The sequence below is a fragment of the Gasterosteus aculeatus genome, chromosome 9 (genome assembly GCF_964276395.1).
Source record: "Gasterosteus aculeatus chromosome 9, fGasAcu3.hap1.1, whole genome shotgun sequence".
Classification (NCBI taxonomy): Eukaryota; Metazoa; Chordata; class Actinopteri; order Perciformes; family Gasterosteidae; genus Gasterosteus; species Gasterosteus aculeatus.
The window spans coordinates 781,106-799,068 of NC_135696.1; the positions used below are offsets into that span (position 1 = coordinate 781,106).

General features: G+C 47.2%; 1 protein-coding gene across 1 annotated transcript; it reads right to left on the reverse strand.

The window, feature by feature from the left end:
- Positions 1-120: 120 nt before the first annotated feature.
- Positions 121-11,629, reverse strand: kitb (KIT proto-oncogene, receptor tyrosine kinase b). The gene is made up of 21 exons (XM_040186036.2): positions 11,137-11,629; positions 9,564-9,833; positions 9,180-9,464; positions 7,918-8,057; positions 7,487-7,655; positions 6,620-6,809; positions 6,431-6,546; positions 6,223-6,337; positions 5,572-5,759; positions 5,220-5,326; positions 4,653-4,779; positions 4,370-4,474; positions 3,985-4,095; positions 3,424-3,565; positions 3,252-3,319; positions 3,078-3,169; positions 2,518-2,640; positions 2,136-2,247; positions 1,794-1,893; positions 1,546-1,651; positions 121-1,472 (listed from the first exon to the last, which is right to left on the reverse strand). Exons 1-21 carry the CDS (start codon positions 11,189-11,191, stop codon positions 1,329-1,331), a joined length of 2,865 nt encoding a protein of 954 aa, XP_040041970.2. The 5' UTR covers positions 11,192-11,629; the 3' UTR covers positions 121-1,328.
- Between the last annotated feature and the right edge of the window lie 6,334 nt (positions 11,630-17,963).

Genomic DNA, 17,963 nt, shown 5'->3' on the forward strand with positions numbered 1-17,963 from the left:
AAACTAATGAGGTGAATCGGCAAAACTTGAACTGTAACAGGTTAGCATGCGGATGTTAGCGTTTAGCTGCAAACAGCCTCCGGGACGGGAAATGACAAACAAATGAAATGGACGCTTCGGTTCTACCATCACAGGTACTTTCTTTATTGTTACAAGTCAACCAACTGTATCAAAACTGCATCAGTCTGGAAACGCACACAGAAGCTCCTCTGGCTCTCGACAACAACCACTATGTCACCGTCAAACGCATTCAGTATTTAAAGAAGAAATCTAAAGGCACATCTCTGTAGTATTTACATTGCATACCTGTTTGACGTAACGCGTGGCCACAGACTAAAGCTAACTCACTTACAACAATACGACACGTTAGTCAGTTATTAGTTACAGCATTCAAAGCTACAACCCAGCGGTGGTAATCAGTGTTTCAGCAACTCAGCGCGTTATGATTTATTATTAGTTATCGCTGACATGCCACCTTGCTGTGGCTCATTTGTTATAATGTTAAATGAGCAGCAGGTATCTTTTGTTAAGCCCTGGTGAAGCTTCAGGTAAACAGCATTTGTTAGGGACTGAAGTTATTGATATTATGACGTTTTGGGATAAAGCTCCTAATTGCCTGACGTGAATGACATGACATGAAGCTGTTAAACTAGGTAGGTATTAAGAAACAACTAGCCTGGCTAGCGTAAGTCTACTTATACGTGGACAAGTAATAATAACTCTGGCGCACCACAGCTTTAGTTTGGATGAGGTTGCCAGGCAACCAGCGGACCGACCTGAGGACAACTCGAGGAAAATCATAGTTCATCAGTTAATCAATCAAAAGTTTAATAAGGTGAAAAAGTAGATAGCAAATGTGTATAGAGACTATAGGACAGAACCAGGCTCCCTGTTCCCTTGTTTTCAGTATTTACACTAATCTAAACGACGCACAGGTACCTTTAAGGAGATATTAATCTTCTTATCCAACTCTCTGCAAGACAGCAGTAGCTTTCGTTTCTATGAAGGCCCAACATTCCTATAAAAAGGGAGAGAATCCCAACACAACAAAACCATAAACAGTCCACTTATCAACTGTGCTCATGTTCTCTCAGTCAAAGGTTTTCACACGCAAACTAAGCCTGAAGGTCACCAAGACTCCCCGTGCTGCTGATCGGAGATGTTGCATCTGACGTGCTGCAGTCGGCTATTTATACACGTGAATATGCTGACCACAGAGATCAATAAGACAAAGGGGCGATTACATAGAGGCCAGTACTGAGAGCCAAGAGCAGGGCCGTATATACAGAGTGTGTGTGTGCGTGTGTGTGTGTGTGTCAGAGTGTGTGTCAGACATATTCCTGGAAGACATCAGCAGTGTTTTGCAGCAAAGGCTGGTTTGGCGCCGTGGTGCTGCAGACTGAGCTCAGCCTCCGTGATGGCGCCCTCTGCTGGTCGGGATGATCGGGAGAATTGCTCAGTTTCAGGTACACCTGCAGGACGACACTTGATGATGATACAACTTTTTTCAGCAGGAAATGTACAAAACAACCCGAGTCAACTCACATTCCTGGTATTTTCTGACAGAAGTAGTTCATTCCGCTCCACCAGTTTACTGAAGGCCGGTCTCTTCAGAGGATCGTGGCTCCAACAGGACAACATCATGTCGTACCTACAGATTTAAGATCAGTTTCAACAATGTTGAGTGTGTTCTCAGTTCAAGCGAGAAACAGGCCAATTTCCTCACAGACTTCTATGCGATCGGATGGAGTCGGCACCTTGCTGGACATTAAAAATAAAAATGCACGTCTTACATCTCGATGGGAGCAAAGTCGGGGCGGCTCATCCTGTGGCCGTCTTGAATCCTGCTGTAAAATGCTGAGCCCACCTGCATCCCGGGATACGGGCTGTGACCTGCAGCGCAGACATACGGAGACACTTAACATGCCTTCGTGTCATTTGTGGACGAAATCATGGATCCATGAAATGATACTGGTTTCTGGAGAACCATTTTGTATCAGCAGCGATATGACTTGGCCCGATCCCCCCTCGCTAAGTGATGTTGCTGCTTGGGAGCGTCAGCTCTAAGGAGCGATGATAATGGCTCAGACATAATGAAACAGATGCAAGAGCACGGCTGCAATTGAAAACGTTACCCAGAGAGAAGATTTCCCAGAGCAGGATGCCGTAGGACCACACATCACTCTCGAAAGTGTAGACACAGTCAAAAATGCTCTCGGGAGACATCCACTTGACGGGCAGGCGGACCTGCAGGAGGGAGAGCCGCGATCACAGCCTCTCGTTAGGACACCTGATGTACTGATTGCTTTTGGAAAGAATTTCAACAAATACAACTAAGATGTTCAACTGGGTCTACAAATCCATAACTTTAAGTGAGGCTGAGAGAAAAATAAACAGCAGCTACGTTCATTGTAATCTTTCAAGCAAAAATCATACACAATACATTAATACCTGGTACTAAGATGACGATTTGATTGGATTTCACGGTCAGCGAGAAAAAGTGACGGACAGACTCACGTTTCCCCGGAGCACATAGCTGGCGTCGGTGGTGATGTCACGTGCCAACCCAAAGTCGCAGATCTTTGCCACCCTGCCGTGAGTCAGCAGAATGTTTCTGGCAGCAAGATCCCTGTGGACACACTGAACACACACACACACACACATCAGTGAGTATTGACATAGTGACGGGTTTTTGCAGTGTGAGTGAGTGACATGTAGGAAACGTGTCGACTCGTTACAAACCTCACAAACGCAAAAGGCATATTGGCAGCAGAACTCATATATGGATAAAGCTGCTGTATAGATTTGGCAAATACAAACTCATTGAAATCAAGAAAAATACCCCAAAATATTTCTACCGTTAAGCATAAATGTTGCTTCATTTAACAGAAACATAGTGAATCAGGTTGGTCATGTTTCACTGTGTGCGCGGTGCCTGATAATGCATCATGTGGAGTTCTGAATGCACGGCCACTATGAGACGGCGTGTTGGACACAGGCCATAAACCAGCAGCAGCACTATTAAAATCCCTCCCGTAACGACTCTATGAATAAAGAAAGCGCACTAAAAGCCTTACGTTCTTGGAGGTAATGTACTCCATTCCCTTGGCCACCTGGTAGGAAAAGCTGAGGAGGTCTTCGGGGTCCAGAGACAGCTCCTCTGCGTCGACTGAATGGAGAGGACATCGTCACACTTCTGCCGCGTGACGTTCAAATGCACGGTGAGACGAGCGGACTGAGACACTTTCTACCTGACTGGAAGGACCCTTCTTTCTCAGAGGGACGCATGGGCACGTATTCGGTAGCAGTCACCTCTCCGCTGCACACACACACACACACACACACACACGCACACACACATAAGCATTAAGCAGACATTATATTGCAATTGAATTCACAATTGTAATACACACACATGCGCACCTCGCTGTGTGCTCCGTTGGGTTCGACACGTTGCGATAGTAACCATCCCCAACTTGGGAGTTCTTGAAGGCCTCTCTATTTCTGCGCAGGAAGTTGAGGAGGTCGCCATAGCAACAGTACTCTGTGATCACCAAAATCGGGCCTGGCAGGGTGAAAAGAGATGAAAAGAAAACCTCACTTGCTGATTTTGAAACACCACCGAACAATGAAAAGAGACGTGGAAACACGAAGCTCCAATGATGATCTTGCGTTGAATTTGTGCAAAAGAGCTTCTTCACAGCACACTCAAGCAAATGCTGCATTATGATCAATGTTGATGGTCTACACAAGTGCAACATGATTATCGATTGCAAAGTAAATCCTTGACAAGTCAAACTGCATCACGATTTCGCAATATCTGATTTTCCACAAGAGATCAATATTGCCTGGGCTCAGCAAGTCAGCACAATACACAACCATAAAACATAATCAGTCTGCAGATACATAATAAATAAGCAAACGCTAGAAACATTTGTACCCTCAGCATTAAAATAGAGACTAGACTCCAGACTCTTCCCTCACCTCCGACAGTGCAGGCCCCCAGCAGGTTCACGATGTTCACGTGGTTTCCAAGGTAACTGAGCACCTTCAGCTCTGACATCAGCGCCTCCTTTTCCGTAGCGTGAGCGTTGGCTGGGATGACATCATAAGGACATTACTTCCTTTATTTATATACGTGCATACAAACTATTAATCATCCAATTGGTCGGCGTGTGTCTCATAGTATTGCCCCGACACCCAGAAAGTCAGAACCTAATGAGGACCCGGACGTGATTTAATGTATTACGGTTACAAACCCAGCTGTGGTGTTTAGTTATGATACAAGGAATGACAGAGTGACGTTTTTGGGCAGAGCCACAAAAAGAGAGAGAGATAAAAACACACACACACACACACACACACTTACGTTTGAGCATCTTAACAGCAACAGTTGTAACGGTGTCTGCGGAGCAGAGTCCATACGCTGTGGCCCTCACTACCTTTCCAAACGCCCCAGAGCCCAAGGTTTTACCTGTGGGAACACACACAAACACATTAGTATTTTATAAATACACCTAAGATCCCCATGGCGCACCATTTAAGACATTTAAAATACTGCAGAATGAATAATAACTGTCTTGTTTTTATGCAGGGAAACGTATTTCAAATTGCATCGACTCAACAGAGGAACCAGCTCTGGGGCGTCGTACCGAAGCGTAGTTTCTGTCGAGGAAACTCCCACTTGGAGTCATACGGCAGCTGGGTGGGGTTGATATATACGTAGTTGTTGCCGTGGATACTCTCGACGACCTTCCACTGGGTTTGGAACTTTGGTTTCTGTTCAAGTTTGGAGAGATTCGTACAGCATTTATTCAGAGAAAGTGATTGTTTTCAACTTCAGTTCAGTTGTCTGCCCGTAGTAAAGATCACTCCTGCTCGTGCAGTCTGACTCATCTGCATGCAACAAGGGCAGCACGCTGCGTGTGTGTGCGTGTGTGTGTGCCACTTTTTAATGGCTGATTGGTTCATTTCAATTCATCAAGACACATTTATATCACTTAAAAGGAAATACTTCCTCTACCAAATGCAGCAAAAATAAATGAATCCGATTCCTGAAAACCTAAAACATACAATAATCAACATGGAGGCACGAGTCATTAGTTAGTGAGAGTGGGCCTTTTGTCAGAGCCGTTTGTTTCTCTCCATGTGTGAGCCCTCTCCCCCTCATATCTAAAGCTACGTCTTTATTGCTGTGTCCGATCTCCTTGCTGCCTTACCTGCATGTATTTATAGAGCAGCACCACGAGAATGAGGCTGAGCAGGATGCCGGTGGCCACCGTGCCAGTGAGGAGAGGAGTGAAGAGTTTATGGGGGACGATGCGCTCTGAGAGAAGAACACACACACACACGCCGGCAGCGGATCAGACATCAAGTACACGCAAACACGACGCGCGCTCACATCCACCTCCTCGGTGTCGGCGCGCAGCGCTGCAGCGGTGGCTTGCCGAGGATAAGACTGCACCATCTAATCCCAACCTGCACAGTCAGCATGCACTAATCTCATCTAATCTCCACCCAATAACCAACCAAATGGGCGCCAGAGACACAATGTGTGCGTGCGTGTCGTACCGCTGATGGAGAACAGCGTGTAGACCTCCTCGCCCTCCATGCTCGCCACGCACTCCAGGGTGTGATAGTGCGCGTGCTCCGTGCTCACGTTCAGGCGGCTCACCACCTCGCCACGACCAAAGGAGGAATCTGTCACCACGGCAACATCCGCAGTCTCCCACTCTGTGGCGTTGGGGAGCAGCGAGCACCTGCGGAGGGTCACGAAGTGGTTTCACGCTGCGTAAAGTCAATTCAAACCAAAGCTCCTCGTGTCCTAAACTGCTTATATTGTGTTGGCCAACAGTCAAAATGTCGTTGGCTTAATTGTCTGAATACGAAGGAGATTATGTGATCACATGAAACTTTTTCTCATCAGCCTCTTCTGCTCCCAGAGGAGCCGGCAGACCAAACAACAGAAGGTGTCGAGGATTATTGTGAAATGCTCCCGAGTCACACTGCTGTTACAGTTTTTAATGAAACGGAGCTGACTATGAATAAGAAGGATTAACAAAATAAAATAATGTGGTACTTTACAATGTGATGCAGTTCATTTCTAGGGAATGTTATTAAATCATCCTTTCAGATAGATTTAATCTGCATCCCAGCATCGATCTGATGGAAGCTGTTTCATAGGGTACATAATAAAGGGACCTAAACACTTGTTAGGTGTACCTGGTGTGGGGCAGCTCACAGAAGAACCAGCTGATCCTAGGAACTGGGTAACCAGCGGCGATGCACCGCACCTGCCCATCAATAGGGCCGTCCTGGCCGATGATAACCGGCTTGCCTGGTGGTGGGAAAAGGTGGGCAGATTGATAAAAATGAATCATAGACAATGTATTACCACTAAGGCTGTGCAGTAACTGCCAGGGCCACTTACTGATGACGTACACGTGGAATGTATGATGGACGGCGGCGTCCTCGTGGCTGGCCGACACCTCGTAGATCCCGCCCTCCGAGCGGAGGACCCTGACGAGTCGCAGCTCGCTGAGCAGTCTGGTGAGACACAGCGCGGCTGTTAACGCGTCCGCCGGTGCACGGCCTCCGCGCGCGGGGGAACTCGGCGTACCTGTATTTGCCGCGGTGGATGGCGATGACGTGCTCCGTGGTGTTGAGGAGCCGTTTGCCGTTGTGAGCCCACGACAGGGAGCTGGGGGCCGGGTAGGCATTGAATTCCACCCTGAGGCTCAGGCTCTGCCCCTCTTTGACCTCGGCCTGGATGGGACCTGGGCTTCCTAACGTGGTGATGAACCCCTTATCTTATCAGAAACAAAGAGGAGAAGCGCCCCCCATCGCATTTACACAGCGGCCCATCCATGTTGTGTGTTGGTCACAGTGTAGATGCCGTGTCATTTGCGTGCTCCTTGTGTTACATGCTTACAGATACCTACTCGTGCTTCTTCAACCTACTACCACTGTTTCCGTTTGGGATTTCAAAGAATTTTACAAAATGCCAGATGCAAATGTGCCTGAGCTTCTTTGCGTTCCCATCTGTAGGTTTTTATGAGATCTACAGATGAGTTGGCTTTCCAGTGTAAATCATGTGATGGGACGTTATGCCGCACATCTGGTAGTCAAATCTGGTGAGCTGGTTTTCCCGCTCTTTGCTTTCGAAGAAACATGTTGATTCATTTTGGCAAAAAGTTGATTTTTTGGAACATCCTTGTGTCCTGCTGCACCTGGTCTGACTCGTGTGTCTTGCCTAACTCGTGTTCATCTCACGTTTTGAACAATGTTTTACTAAGGCGTCTACTTATTTGCATACTATGCAAATTTGAGATCTTATGTCGTAGGTTTTCCGTGTTTTAACATTCCTGTGTACGCTGTGAGGGACGGGCGCTGCTGCCGGCTCAGAGGAGCCCAGATAACGTTGGTGAGCATCCATCCGTTGTTTGTGTCTGCAACCCCACCCATGCGTGACCGTCCCGACACTCACCCCGGACGTCCAGCGTCACCGATGTGGCACTGCTGCCTCTCTCGTTGTGGGCGCGGCAGCGGTAAGTGCCCGAGTCTGATTGGTTGACAGCTTTGATCGAGAGCGAGGCGACGCGCTGGTATCCGCCGGAACCGGACAGGATGTGTGAGGTGTCGGATTCATCGGGGTGCTGAGGCGCAGGTAGACATCACACATCTTTACATAGCAAATAGTAGGATTCAACCATTAAAAAAGACCTTTTCTGCACTACCATTAAAACCATTACTCAGCGTTTGACCTCAGCATCCCGTAATCCACATGCAGTGCAAACATCTCAGTGTCTCGGGTTGTTAAAGCTTAATGTACTTAAAGAGAGTCAGCAAGTGAGACAGAAACACACGACGCGGACGTGAGGCCAAAGGTCAGCCAGTCGATCCCTCCATCAATCTCACCGCTGTTGAAGGGAATTCCCACTTGACGCTGAGGGCCGGGTTGACGTTGTTGGAGCTACAGGTCACGTCAAACGGCTCTCCCCTCCTTAGGATGACTGTTCCTTTGTGGGACAACGTGATCCCTGGAGGCACCTCTGGCACTGAATCAAGAGACGCAAAATCAACATTATCCTGACTGATTTCATCGGATGACTCATTTAAACTCACTAGCGGTCGCGTGTTATTGAACAGTGTGAAATTACAACATCCGTGTGCAGCCGTTCAAGACCGTTGGAGGAGCTTGATTGGAGTCACTGAACAAACATACACTAATAACAAACACACAAGTAGTCGATTTGGACGTGCAGGCCACTATTATTTTATGACGTTTAATGGCAGCTGGTGTCACTGCGCCTGTGTTTGATGAAGACGGCGGTAATTCTGTTTACACCAGACACGGCCTTCATGCACGTTGCAAAGCTTTGTTTGGTGTGGGACTCTAATCCCTCCGCTCTCCCCTCCCTCCCTCCTCCTTTCTCCCTCCCTCCCTCCATCCGGACACTGTGGCCCGGCTCCTCCCAGCTGCTCTCTGTTTTACACTCCTTTCCACTGCAGAACCGACTGAAAATGCTGATGCATCGCAGGGACCAATAGAAATATGATCGGTTCCAACCGAGGTCCACTCAGAGATGCTTTTATGTTACATTCGCTATTAATATAGCTCATATGAAAAGCTACGGGGGAAAACACATCTGCTGTCACTGCCCCAGAGCTCTGCCCGCATGCATTATGGCCTCTGGTGAAGATGTGTAGCCCTGTTATTGGCTCTGCTGGCCTGATGGTTCACACTATTTCAGGGATAATGTTTTTGGTCCTGTCTCGCTGACTTTGGTGAACCATTTAAAGGTTTATAATATTAGTTTTGTGACCTAAAAACCAGCAGAACAAGTTCTGTTTTAGAGTCATGCTACAAGAGACATCCAAATACCCATTTTAGGGGGCCGTGAAAGTAGTTACAGCACGTGCTCTATGAGGAACATTCGCATTACGATTCCCAACCCAGAAGCTTTGGCTTCCCTTTTCACTCCCTCTGTACTGGGAGGCTGCAGGAGGCAGGCTGACTTTATATCAGCCCTCAAACTCACCTGTCAACAGCTTTCATTAACCCTTTAGGGTTAATTATCACCCAAACCAGTGCACACACATACCACAGAAGACCCCTTGAACCCTGGAGTTCTCAAGAATAGTTAAACGTTAAAAAATCTGCAGTGTCTCTCACTCACCGAGTCGTACGTCCACCGTGTAATTACTCGACCTCACTTTGACCCCAGCGAGCTGCCCCACACACCTGAAGCAGCCCTCGTTCTCCTTGCTGATGCTGCTGATGGTGACCCCTCGCTGCAGGTCGCTGCGGTAACTCACATTAAAGGGCAAAGGTTTTCCATCGCACGTCTCCAAGGCCAGCAGGGAGACCTCGGGGTCGGTCACAAGGCAGGGGATGGTGCAGTTATCTCCGGCGCGCGCCAGGAGGTTATTCACCAGCGTGCTGTGGAACGCTTTCTGCGGCTCTGGGGAGACCAGAGGAAGGTGCACGTTGACAGACGCATCGCACAGAACCGCGCGACCTCAAGCCGCCGCCGCCGCCGCCTCCGCCTTAAAACACCCACCTTTGACATACACGTAGATGGAGCTGTGCTGCCGCGTGCTGTTGTTGACGCACACGTAGCGACCCATGTGGTGGCCCTTGGCCTCCGGCAACGTGACGGAGGCCACTGCGCCTTCCTTCACCTCTCCCTCCAACCTGTGAGCTCTCTCCCACCTCACCCCGGACGGGGAGGCAGACGTCGCGTCGCTGTCATGGCAACGCAGCTCCAGCCTTCCCCCCTGGGGAACGACTACGTGGGGCCCGCTGGGCGAGATGACCGGCTGGCACCAAACTGTGAGACAGAGCACAGAGGGAGGTCATGTGGATGACGTACAGGTGGAGCTTGGGTGCAGCCGCAGCTGCTGCACATAAGCACCGTTATCTGGATGAATGAAGGAGTTGCAAGGAAGAGATGGAAATCAACGGAAAGAGCGTTAACAGGACAAAGCAAATAGAGGTTTAGGGTTTTACGCAGATTACTCCTTTGCCAAGTCCATCAAACTGCCACCACAGTTACGCACACACGTGGCGGTTCAATGGAATGTTAGAGCCCCCAAGGAGAGAGTGCTATCAAACCACCACGCCTCAGTTGAACAATCAATAATGATGAGCTGCCTGCCCCCTGAGTACACATGCATTAAGTCCCCTACATGCACATCCACAAGATGAGTGAGCCCCCCTTCTCCCCCTCCAGTTACAACTTTGCTTTTCCTTCCAGATTTCAACATGATAAGCCCCGAAAAACTGGATCTTCATGTGACTGTTGTGCCTTCGGGGCGAGAAGTCAAAGAGGGGAAGCACACACACACACACACACACACACACACACACGCATAAACAATGATGAATGTGTTTTTGTGCGGGCTGCAGAGTGCATGTTTGGTATCTGGCTGAGAGATGCGGTGGATGTTTGGGAAGGCAAAAGGTCTCGCACAGAACCTGAGGCTGTTTCGTGTGAGTAACACGGGGCTCTTCACAGCAGGCGCAGCTGGGTAAATGTGAGGTGCTGCTCGGTGTGTTTCCTCCGCTTTGTTGCTCCTGCTGGCCGCGCTAAGGCGCACAACTTAATCCCCTTTTACGTCGGTGTGATGAAGAATTAATCGACCACAGAATGCACGCACACACCTGTTGGCTGCCGCGACAGGTAGACGCAGTGGCATCTCCCCTCGTGTGGGCCATGCGACCCAACAGTAAGGTCATGCAAATATGTGATCTTACAGGTTGATCCAACTGCCCCGCTGAAGGACACTTGGGTGTGATGGACGTCTCCGTGGAGACAGATCGTGTATTTTAAGCTTCTCCACATGTAATTAGGAGCGGAATGGACTTTAAATAAATAATGTGTAGCAAACCGTTGGAGACAGAGCAACACTGTATTACTAAAATACACAAAGATTGTTAAAGTAATTCTGTAATGACGCACAAAGTACAAAGGCATCGCCACTTCCAAAGGACCCTGTCGGGGATCATTTGGAAATGAAAGGAACCAAACGATCATTTATGTCGCGGTATCATGAGGTCTCTATGAACATTGCGAACGCCGCCACACCGCGAGTCGCTCAAAGACAATATTTAAACAATACTTCCTTTCTTACCTGAAAGTGGCAGCAGGACAAAACGCGAGGCGAACGCCAGCCAGCAGCACCTCATGATCAGACACGACTCGAGCTTTTCGTTCGTTCAAATCTTTGGCTTCACTGCGCGCGACACAAGTGCGGGAAGCAGCATCCCGTGCGCATCCACCGCATCCACCGAGCAGGTCCCTCCACGGCGCGGGGCGCACAACACAACGAGCCAGCACGGCTGCGACACGCGCACACGCACGCGCGCACACACGCGCGCGCACGAGTCCACTCCGCGGCTTAAAGGCGCAGTGCTGCGGCTCTCCTCCACGGCTCCTGCCACTCCTTAACTGACCCGCACTGGCTGGAGAGCGGCCAAGGTGATGCGCTCGAAAGCATCCTCGCCTTCTTCTTTTATTCTACAGTCATTGCGAGAGGTCAATTAAACCGGTAATGAATGGCTCCAGTGATGGGGGAGCTGGCGGGGTCTTTCAGACGTTTATCCCCGGACGTGACACTTCTTGATGACAGCTGATGAGTTTCCCACAGAGAGGCCTCCAGCTTGTGACGCGCGTTTCCCAGCTTCGACCAGTCAGACGTACGTTGGTCCCACACCTTTCCCAGATTTAATCAATTTCACAACCCACAAAGAGCCAACAAACATCAGGCTCAGCAGGAGGTCGTGTAGGACCCACATTACCCAAAGGCCCAACAATATTACAAAGGTCAGACCCAAGACCGCGTCACAAGTGTTTGGATGTTATAAAGAAGTCAAATGTATTTATAGAGCATGTTTTTTAAGTGCTATCTAAGTGCTCAACAGGAGGGAAATTGACACAAAGTGAGCATTTTGGGGTCAATAACGTATGAGACAAAACATGCAACAACTTTCAGAAGGCCCACGAACAAAAAAAACAATAAATTCCACAATATGTATGGATATAATCAATGATTCTTCCTAAACAGGGTCACAAAGTGTGATAAGAGTAATTCTTAGGGAAGCTTTAATAATTGCACAACGCTGACAGGCTGCAGAGCAACTGAAATAAGCCAAAACTCAACCATTCATGAACATACCAATGTGTTTCTCTTCATAGCCCCAACATCTACACGTTTTTGCTCTTCACACAATTATTACACGCCAGTATTAGTATTACATCTGTTATAAGGCGTTGCCGGACCCCTCAAATCCTTTTTCATAATCCCCAAAAAAACAAAGAAGAGGTGTATTATTTGGCGGTGACAACTTTTAAATACTTCAAAACATTTAAATACTTCAATCTTTAAAAAGAAAGCAATGTGTGTGTGTGTGTGTGTGTGTGTGTGTGTGTGTGTGTGTGTGTGTGTGTGAGGTTATGTGAGGTTTTTTGTATCTTCTGGTGTGTGTTCCTTGTTGGTCCAGAGGATAATGTGAGGGAACACTGGGCTGTTGTGTTTTTTTCTCACCCACATGATTCGTCTCTAACCTCATGTCCCGCCCCCCGGCAACGCGCCTCATTTTCAGCACATGACGGCAGGACGATGCTAAACAAACAGAGCACTTTTCTTTAATCAATTCTTTTACCTCATTAGTTTGTTTTTGCTTCATAATTCTCCAGAAAATGTGATTGGTAATAAAACCGTGGACAGATCTCACTTCTGCTAACACACAGGGGGGGGGGGGGGGGGGGGGCTTTAGTATCTCAGGCAGTTTCCTTCCTGGTGTGCATGTGCAAAGAGGACCAACTGCCTGATTCGTTAATCAATGACCTATTTCATCCTGTCCTTTGAGTCCTTTGAGGGATTTTGCTTGATTTGACTGGGAAATCCCGGCAAACAGCGCTGTGGAAGTTGCTGTGAGGCCAATGCGCTCGTGTGGCAGGGATGGCAGTAGTGGTTGGGGCGCAGGCTTTTAACTGGGAAGCTTGAAGCATGAAGCCTCAGCCCAACCATGTGTCAAATATTTGGTTGTTTTTTCTGCAAAATCGGGTTGCACATCTAAAACCCCTGAAGGACCCTCAAGGCTTACCCCAAACATTTATCGAGCAATGAACACTGAAGGAATGATTAATCAATTTGGGAAATGGGCTCATTGATGTTCAGCTCACCAGATGTTGAATTATCATTTTTAACTGTGTGGGTTTAACAATTCAACTGACATAACTGTTGAACTTTAAGGGTGCTGGTTTGTTTTCAGCTTGTTGCAGGCCGGCTGTTTCCCCCCTGTTTTCAGTCGTTGTGCTGAGCTGACTCTCCAACCAAAAGTGCATAAACATTTTCCCTCAATGTTGACAGCGACAGATTGACTTCGGCCGCATGAATATTCCTGCACGCAGACAAAGCAAACCGGCCCCCCGAGGTGTCAAAGTACAATTCACCTGTCCGCCAGCTGCCAGAAGGAAGGTGTCGGCGTGTTTGTTTGCGCGCGGGATTCCAGATCATCCGCATGTCTGCTGTCCACCGAGAACACAGGTCAGGGGAGCAGCATGCTGTGCCTGTCCCGCTTACATTATTCATCATTTAGGTGAGCGGCTGGGGCAGATCTCGGCTGACTCACTGTGACGTTGTCTGTGTGTGCGTGAAGTCACCATGACTCACTCAGTGCTTTTAGACAGATGAGGCCAGCGGCCTCTTAGAGGGCAACGGAGGTTTTATACAAGAAAGATGGCCACTTATATTAGATTACATAGTGAAAAAAACATTCCTCTCTCTTATTCTTGTTCACGGTCCTCATTCAACCCTCTCATTGTTAGTGACGCACACACACACACACACACACACACACACACACACATCCTAACTCAATCGCCTACAAATGGATGTTCACACCCTCAGGCGGGCACGTACGCCTTCTTTGGCTCCACAAAACCACAGGAGACAAGCAGGAGAACGCACGCGCGTGGACACGCGCTTAAACTGAAACAATACCTCATCGCTTCTTCTTCCCATGATTGGCCGCCAGCTCAGACCCGACCGGATCTTTCTTTCGCCCCGAATGCCTCCACACTGCTCTCTGTCTGCTGACTAGACACGATCACCCTGATGTCTGTCTCATGTGTCTTCCCTCTCCTTTATTGCAGTCGGGGGAGGTTGGTTGTTTGTTTTTTTCCATCCACTCTTTGTGGTTGTTAAGTGTCCATTCACGGTTCAATTGTGGTTTCAATTTCACCTCAGATCAGACTAAGATGTGGTTAAATAAATAAATAAATAAATACCATTTCCTCAGTGAAACAATGTAGGGCCTTAGAGAACCTTAAAGAGTTTTTCTGCTCTCTCTTGGAGTTAAATTAAAGATAAATACAACCGTCATAGCTGTCTATTTGTTAATCCCAATAAGAACAATCACAATGTTTTTCGGGGCTGGACCAGACAGTTACATCCTAGAGTCTTAACTGGTTGCCTGGCAACTGCTCAGAACCAAGACATAGTTGCTTATTTGTGAGCTTTAGAAGCTTTTTGGAAGGTGGATTGCATTACCTCTGGACAGAGCCATGCTAGCTGTTTCCCACCGCTCCCCGTCTTCGTGCAAAGCTGAGCTAAATGTCTGCAGCTTCATCTTTACTGTCCAGACCTGCGAGCGTGTCTTTCCATTTAAATCAATGCAGAAACCAAATAAACGTATGTATGGTTGGTTTTGTAGTGAACATCTAACGCAGACCAAGTGAGCTCAAATCTGAATTGCACATCAGTATAAAACTAGTAGTTTCTGTAATCACATTTGTGACAATGATCTCATACATTGAGGCTTTATCTAGAAAAAAACAACATTTATCTTTCCGGCAGATGGATCTTTGTGTCTCGAGACAAAAGAGTTGAATCCGCCGTAATAAGCCGCCGTGCTTGGCGTCATACTTTGGAAAGGACCACATGTTCCACAGAGATGTTGTGGATTGAAAATGTGCCAGTGCACATATCTGAGTAAGCTAATATCAGCGAGTGTAATTACAGATAGTCCAATGATCGCCCTCTGTCTGGATAAACCCGATTAGCATCGACCAGGCTGTAAGAGGCCTAATCCACCGTGAGGAGAGAGGGATGGCTGCAGGGAGCGAGGGAGGGAGGGAGGGAGGGAGCACTGAGAGAGGTGAAGAGGAAAGCACGAAGGGGACATAGAGGCAAACAGGGTGCAGGAGGAGGCAGAGCTTGTTGTTTGTTGCACCCCCACTGACATAAGTGGAATGGGTGGAATAATAAACATCAGCATCACCTGTATGGATACATTATCTTTTTAAATGTTATTAATTTATGTCATTGGTTTTCTTTCTTTCACAGAATATTTGTGTGGTGAATGATATGTTGTTAGAATCCACTGCTGCCGCCCTTTGAAAACAATGTATTTCCAAAACATCAACTTAGATAATTCAATTAAATCTTTCTGGTTTCAAAATCGTAAACTCAAAAGTGTGAAGACACCTTTTTTCAACAGTCCAGTCTGTTGTCGGAATTATCACAGTTACAATTTTAACTACAAACAATATCATTACCAAGAACGCCTTTGACAATTGACAAATGGGCTATCGTTAAAGTGGCACCCTTTAAGAATGTCATCAAAATTAATCTCTATTAAGTCACTATCCATCGCTGAAGGAGGGTGAGCCATTTGGCCAATTGATGAAATGTTTAAGGATTTGCAGGGTCAATGATCCCAGAAAAACACAGTTTTCTCCATTGTACATATAATGTCATCATGCACACACTTATCAACATAACTATCATGTTAGTATTATTTGTGGGGAAGAGTGGAGAGAGACAGGCAAAGGGACTGTGATGCTGTAAAAGTATGGAGTTATATACTGAGGAGTAACATGAGGTCAGAGACGGAGAGAATAAAACAAATGCAATGTCCATGATTAGTTTAACTGAGAAACCATTGGTATCCCTCTCTCTCACTCTCTGCATCCATCCTGACATGTGTGTGTGTCCTGTGCACACACAGGGATCCACACAACAGCTCAGATGTGATGCAGTACTTATAGTATCAGAAAACATCACTGTGCTCACAAATATAAAATGACCACTGTGTGTGAATGCTGTGCATGGCAGCCCCCCTCCTTGCGTATAAGCATGTTTCCTGATTTCTCACCAATCTACTTCCATCATACCTGTGTGGATTTTGCATCTGCATAATCACTGTAGTCATATTTTCACTGTAAAGAAAATAAAAAAGCTTGAGTGGTGGAGAAAAAGAGCGAGAGTGAAAGAATCCACAGACTTTCTCTTGGCGTTTAGTGACAATGCAAAAGTGGATTCCACTTAAAAGGCCATAAATGCATTAACAATCCTCTTTGCATTACTGGGGGTGTACAGAACCACAACAGTGATCTGTTTGCTGGTTATGAGCAATGCAGCTGCTGCTTGATTTCATAGACGTAGAAAAAGGGGGAGATGCGGCTCGGCTCTCTCTGCAACAACGAAACTAAACTCTCATGCAGGTTGAGGGAAATGTGTGTGTGTGTGAGGGGGGATGGGGGTGCAATAAAATATCAAGGGAAGTCTATTCATTCAGTGCATTTTGGAGAAATGAAGTTGCATTAAGTGGATTGCCTCCAGCTCCGAGAGCCTCTAGAAGCCGAGACTTGTGAAGGGTGCACAAGGGTGCACAGGGGTCGGGAGGCCGCTCCTAAATCTCGATTTGCAACCAGAGGTCACCGAGCATTTGCTGCTGTTTAACCCTAAAGACAGCTCAGAGCCCACACTGGGTTTTCTTTCAAATTACAACTAAATATATTTACATATTCAATTATTTAGCATTCATTCATTGATTATCTCTTGTTTCATTTATCATTGCCTCTCCGTACACCCTTTAGAATTAGAGTAGTGGTAAATGAATAATGTTAGCACACCCTGAGGATGTTTTCTCTTCTCCAGCAACGCCCTGCTTTAAATCTGCACAGCCATAGCGATAGAAGTATATAGATTTGTTGCTGCTCAGTAAAACCAACAACCGCAGTCTAAATGACGGCCCACTGCAGCAGGGTGCTTAGCCTCGATGTTCATTTCCTTGGCGGTCCAACGAGTTAAACCCTTCCGCTTTTCACTCCCAAGCTGCACTTCACCGACTGTCTCTGTTACATTTCACAATGTGACATTGTAGCATATTTCTGCTTGGTGGACAAAAGTATGTAGAGTCTACTGTGCAAATACCGTTCTTCTTTTGGTGTGGGATTGCTTTTTATAGATTGTGACACCCATATATGATGTTTGGACAAAAGCACCGTTCCTGTTGTGGATGAGGGGATGAAGAAACGGATCCCCCCCCAAATCTGAATGTGGAAAAACTTGACTGACCAACACAAACCTCAACAACACTCAACAATGCTGGGATGAATGTGAGTGCTCAGCGAGCTCAACACCAGTGCTCAACCTCTCTCTGGTGGCCACGGCCAGTTGAATCCACTTAGGGGCCCTGGGGCATTAATGAGCTGTGGGCCCCTACTGACAGTCTGCACCCCCACCACCACTATGTCTGTGTGTGTGTGTGTGTGTGTGTGTGTGTGTGTGTGTGTGTTGTAACCAAGGGTTTGTGGGCACTAAGTACACTGAACTTTTTCTTACCTCCTTTCGGGTGTGTTTCTTCTTCTAAGTGTTTTGACATGTCACAGTAGAAACAATAATGAACTTAATGATGGCTGAATCCCATCTAGGTAGTAGCCAGTAGAGACTTGTGTTGAACCAATTGAGAACTCATGATTTAGGAATGAAATGGTTAATAAGGACACATGGGCGTGATGTTTTCCTCATACTGTTGGCAGGAACCCTTGGAGTCAATGATGCGATATGTCGGTTAAACTGTCTGAGGGAGTCAAGATAAGCTGTCTCAATTCTTTCCCTTTGAAGATATCAAGTGACACAACAAAGAAGCCATAATGAAACGGTTTTGG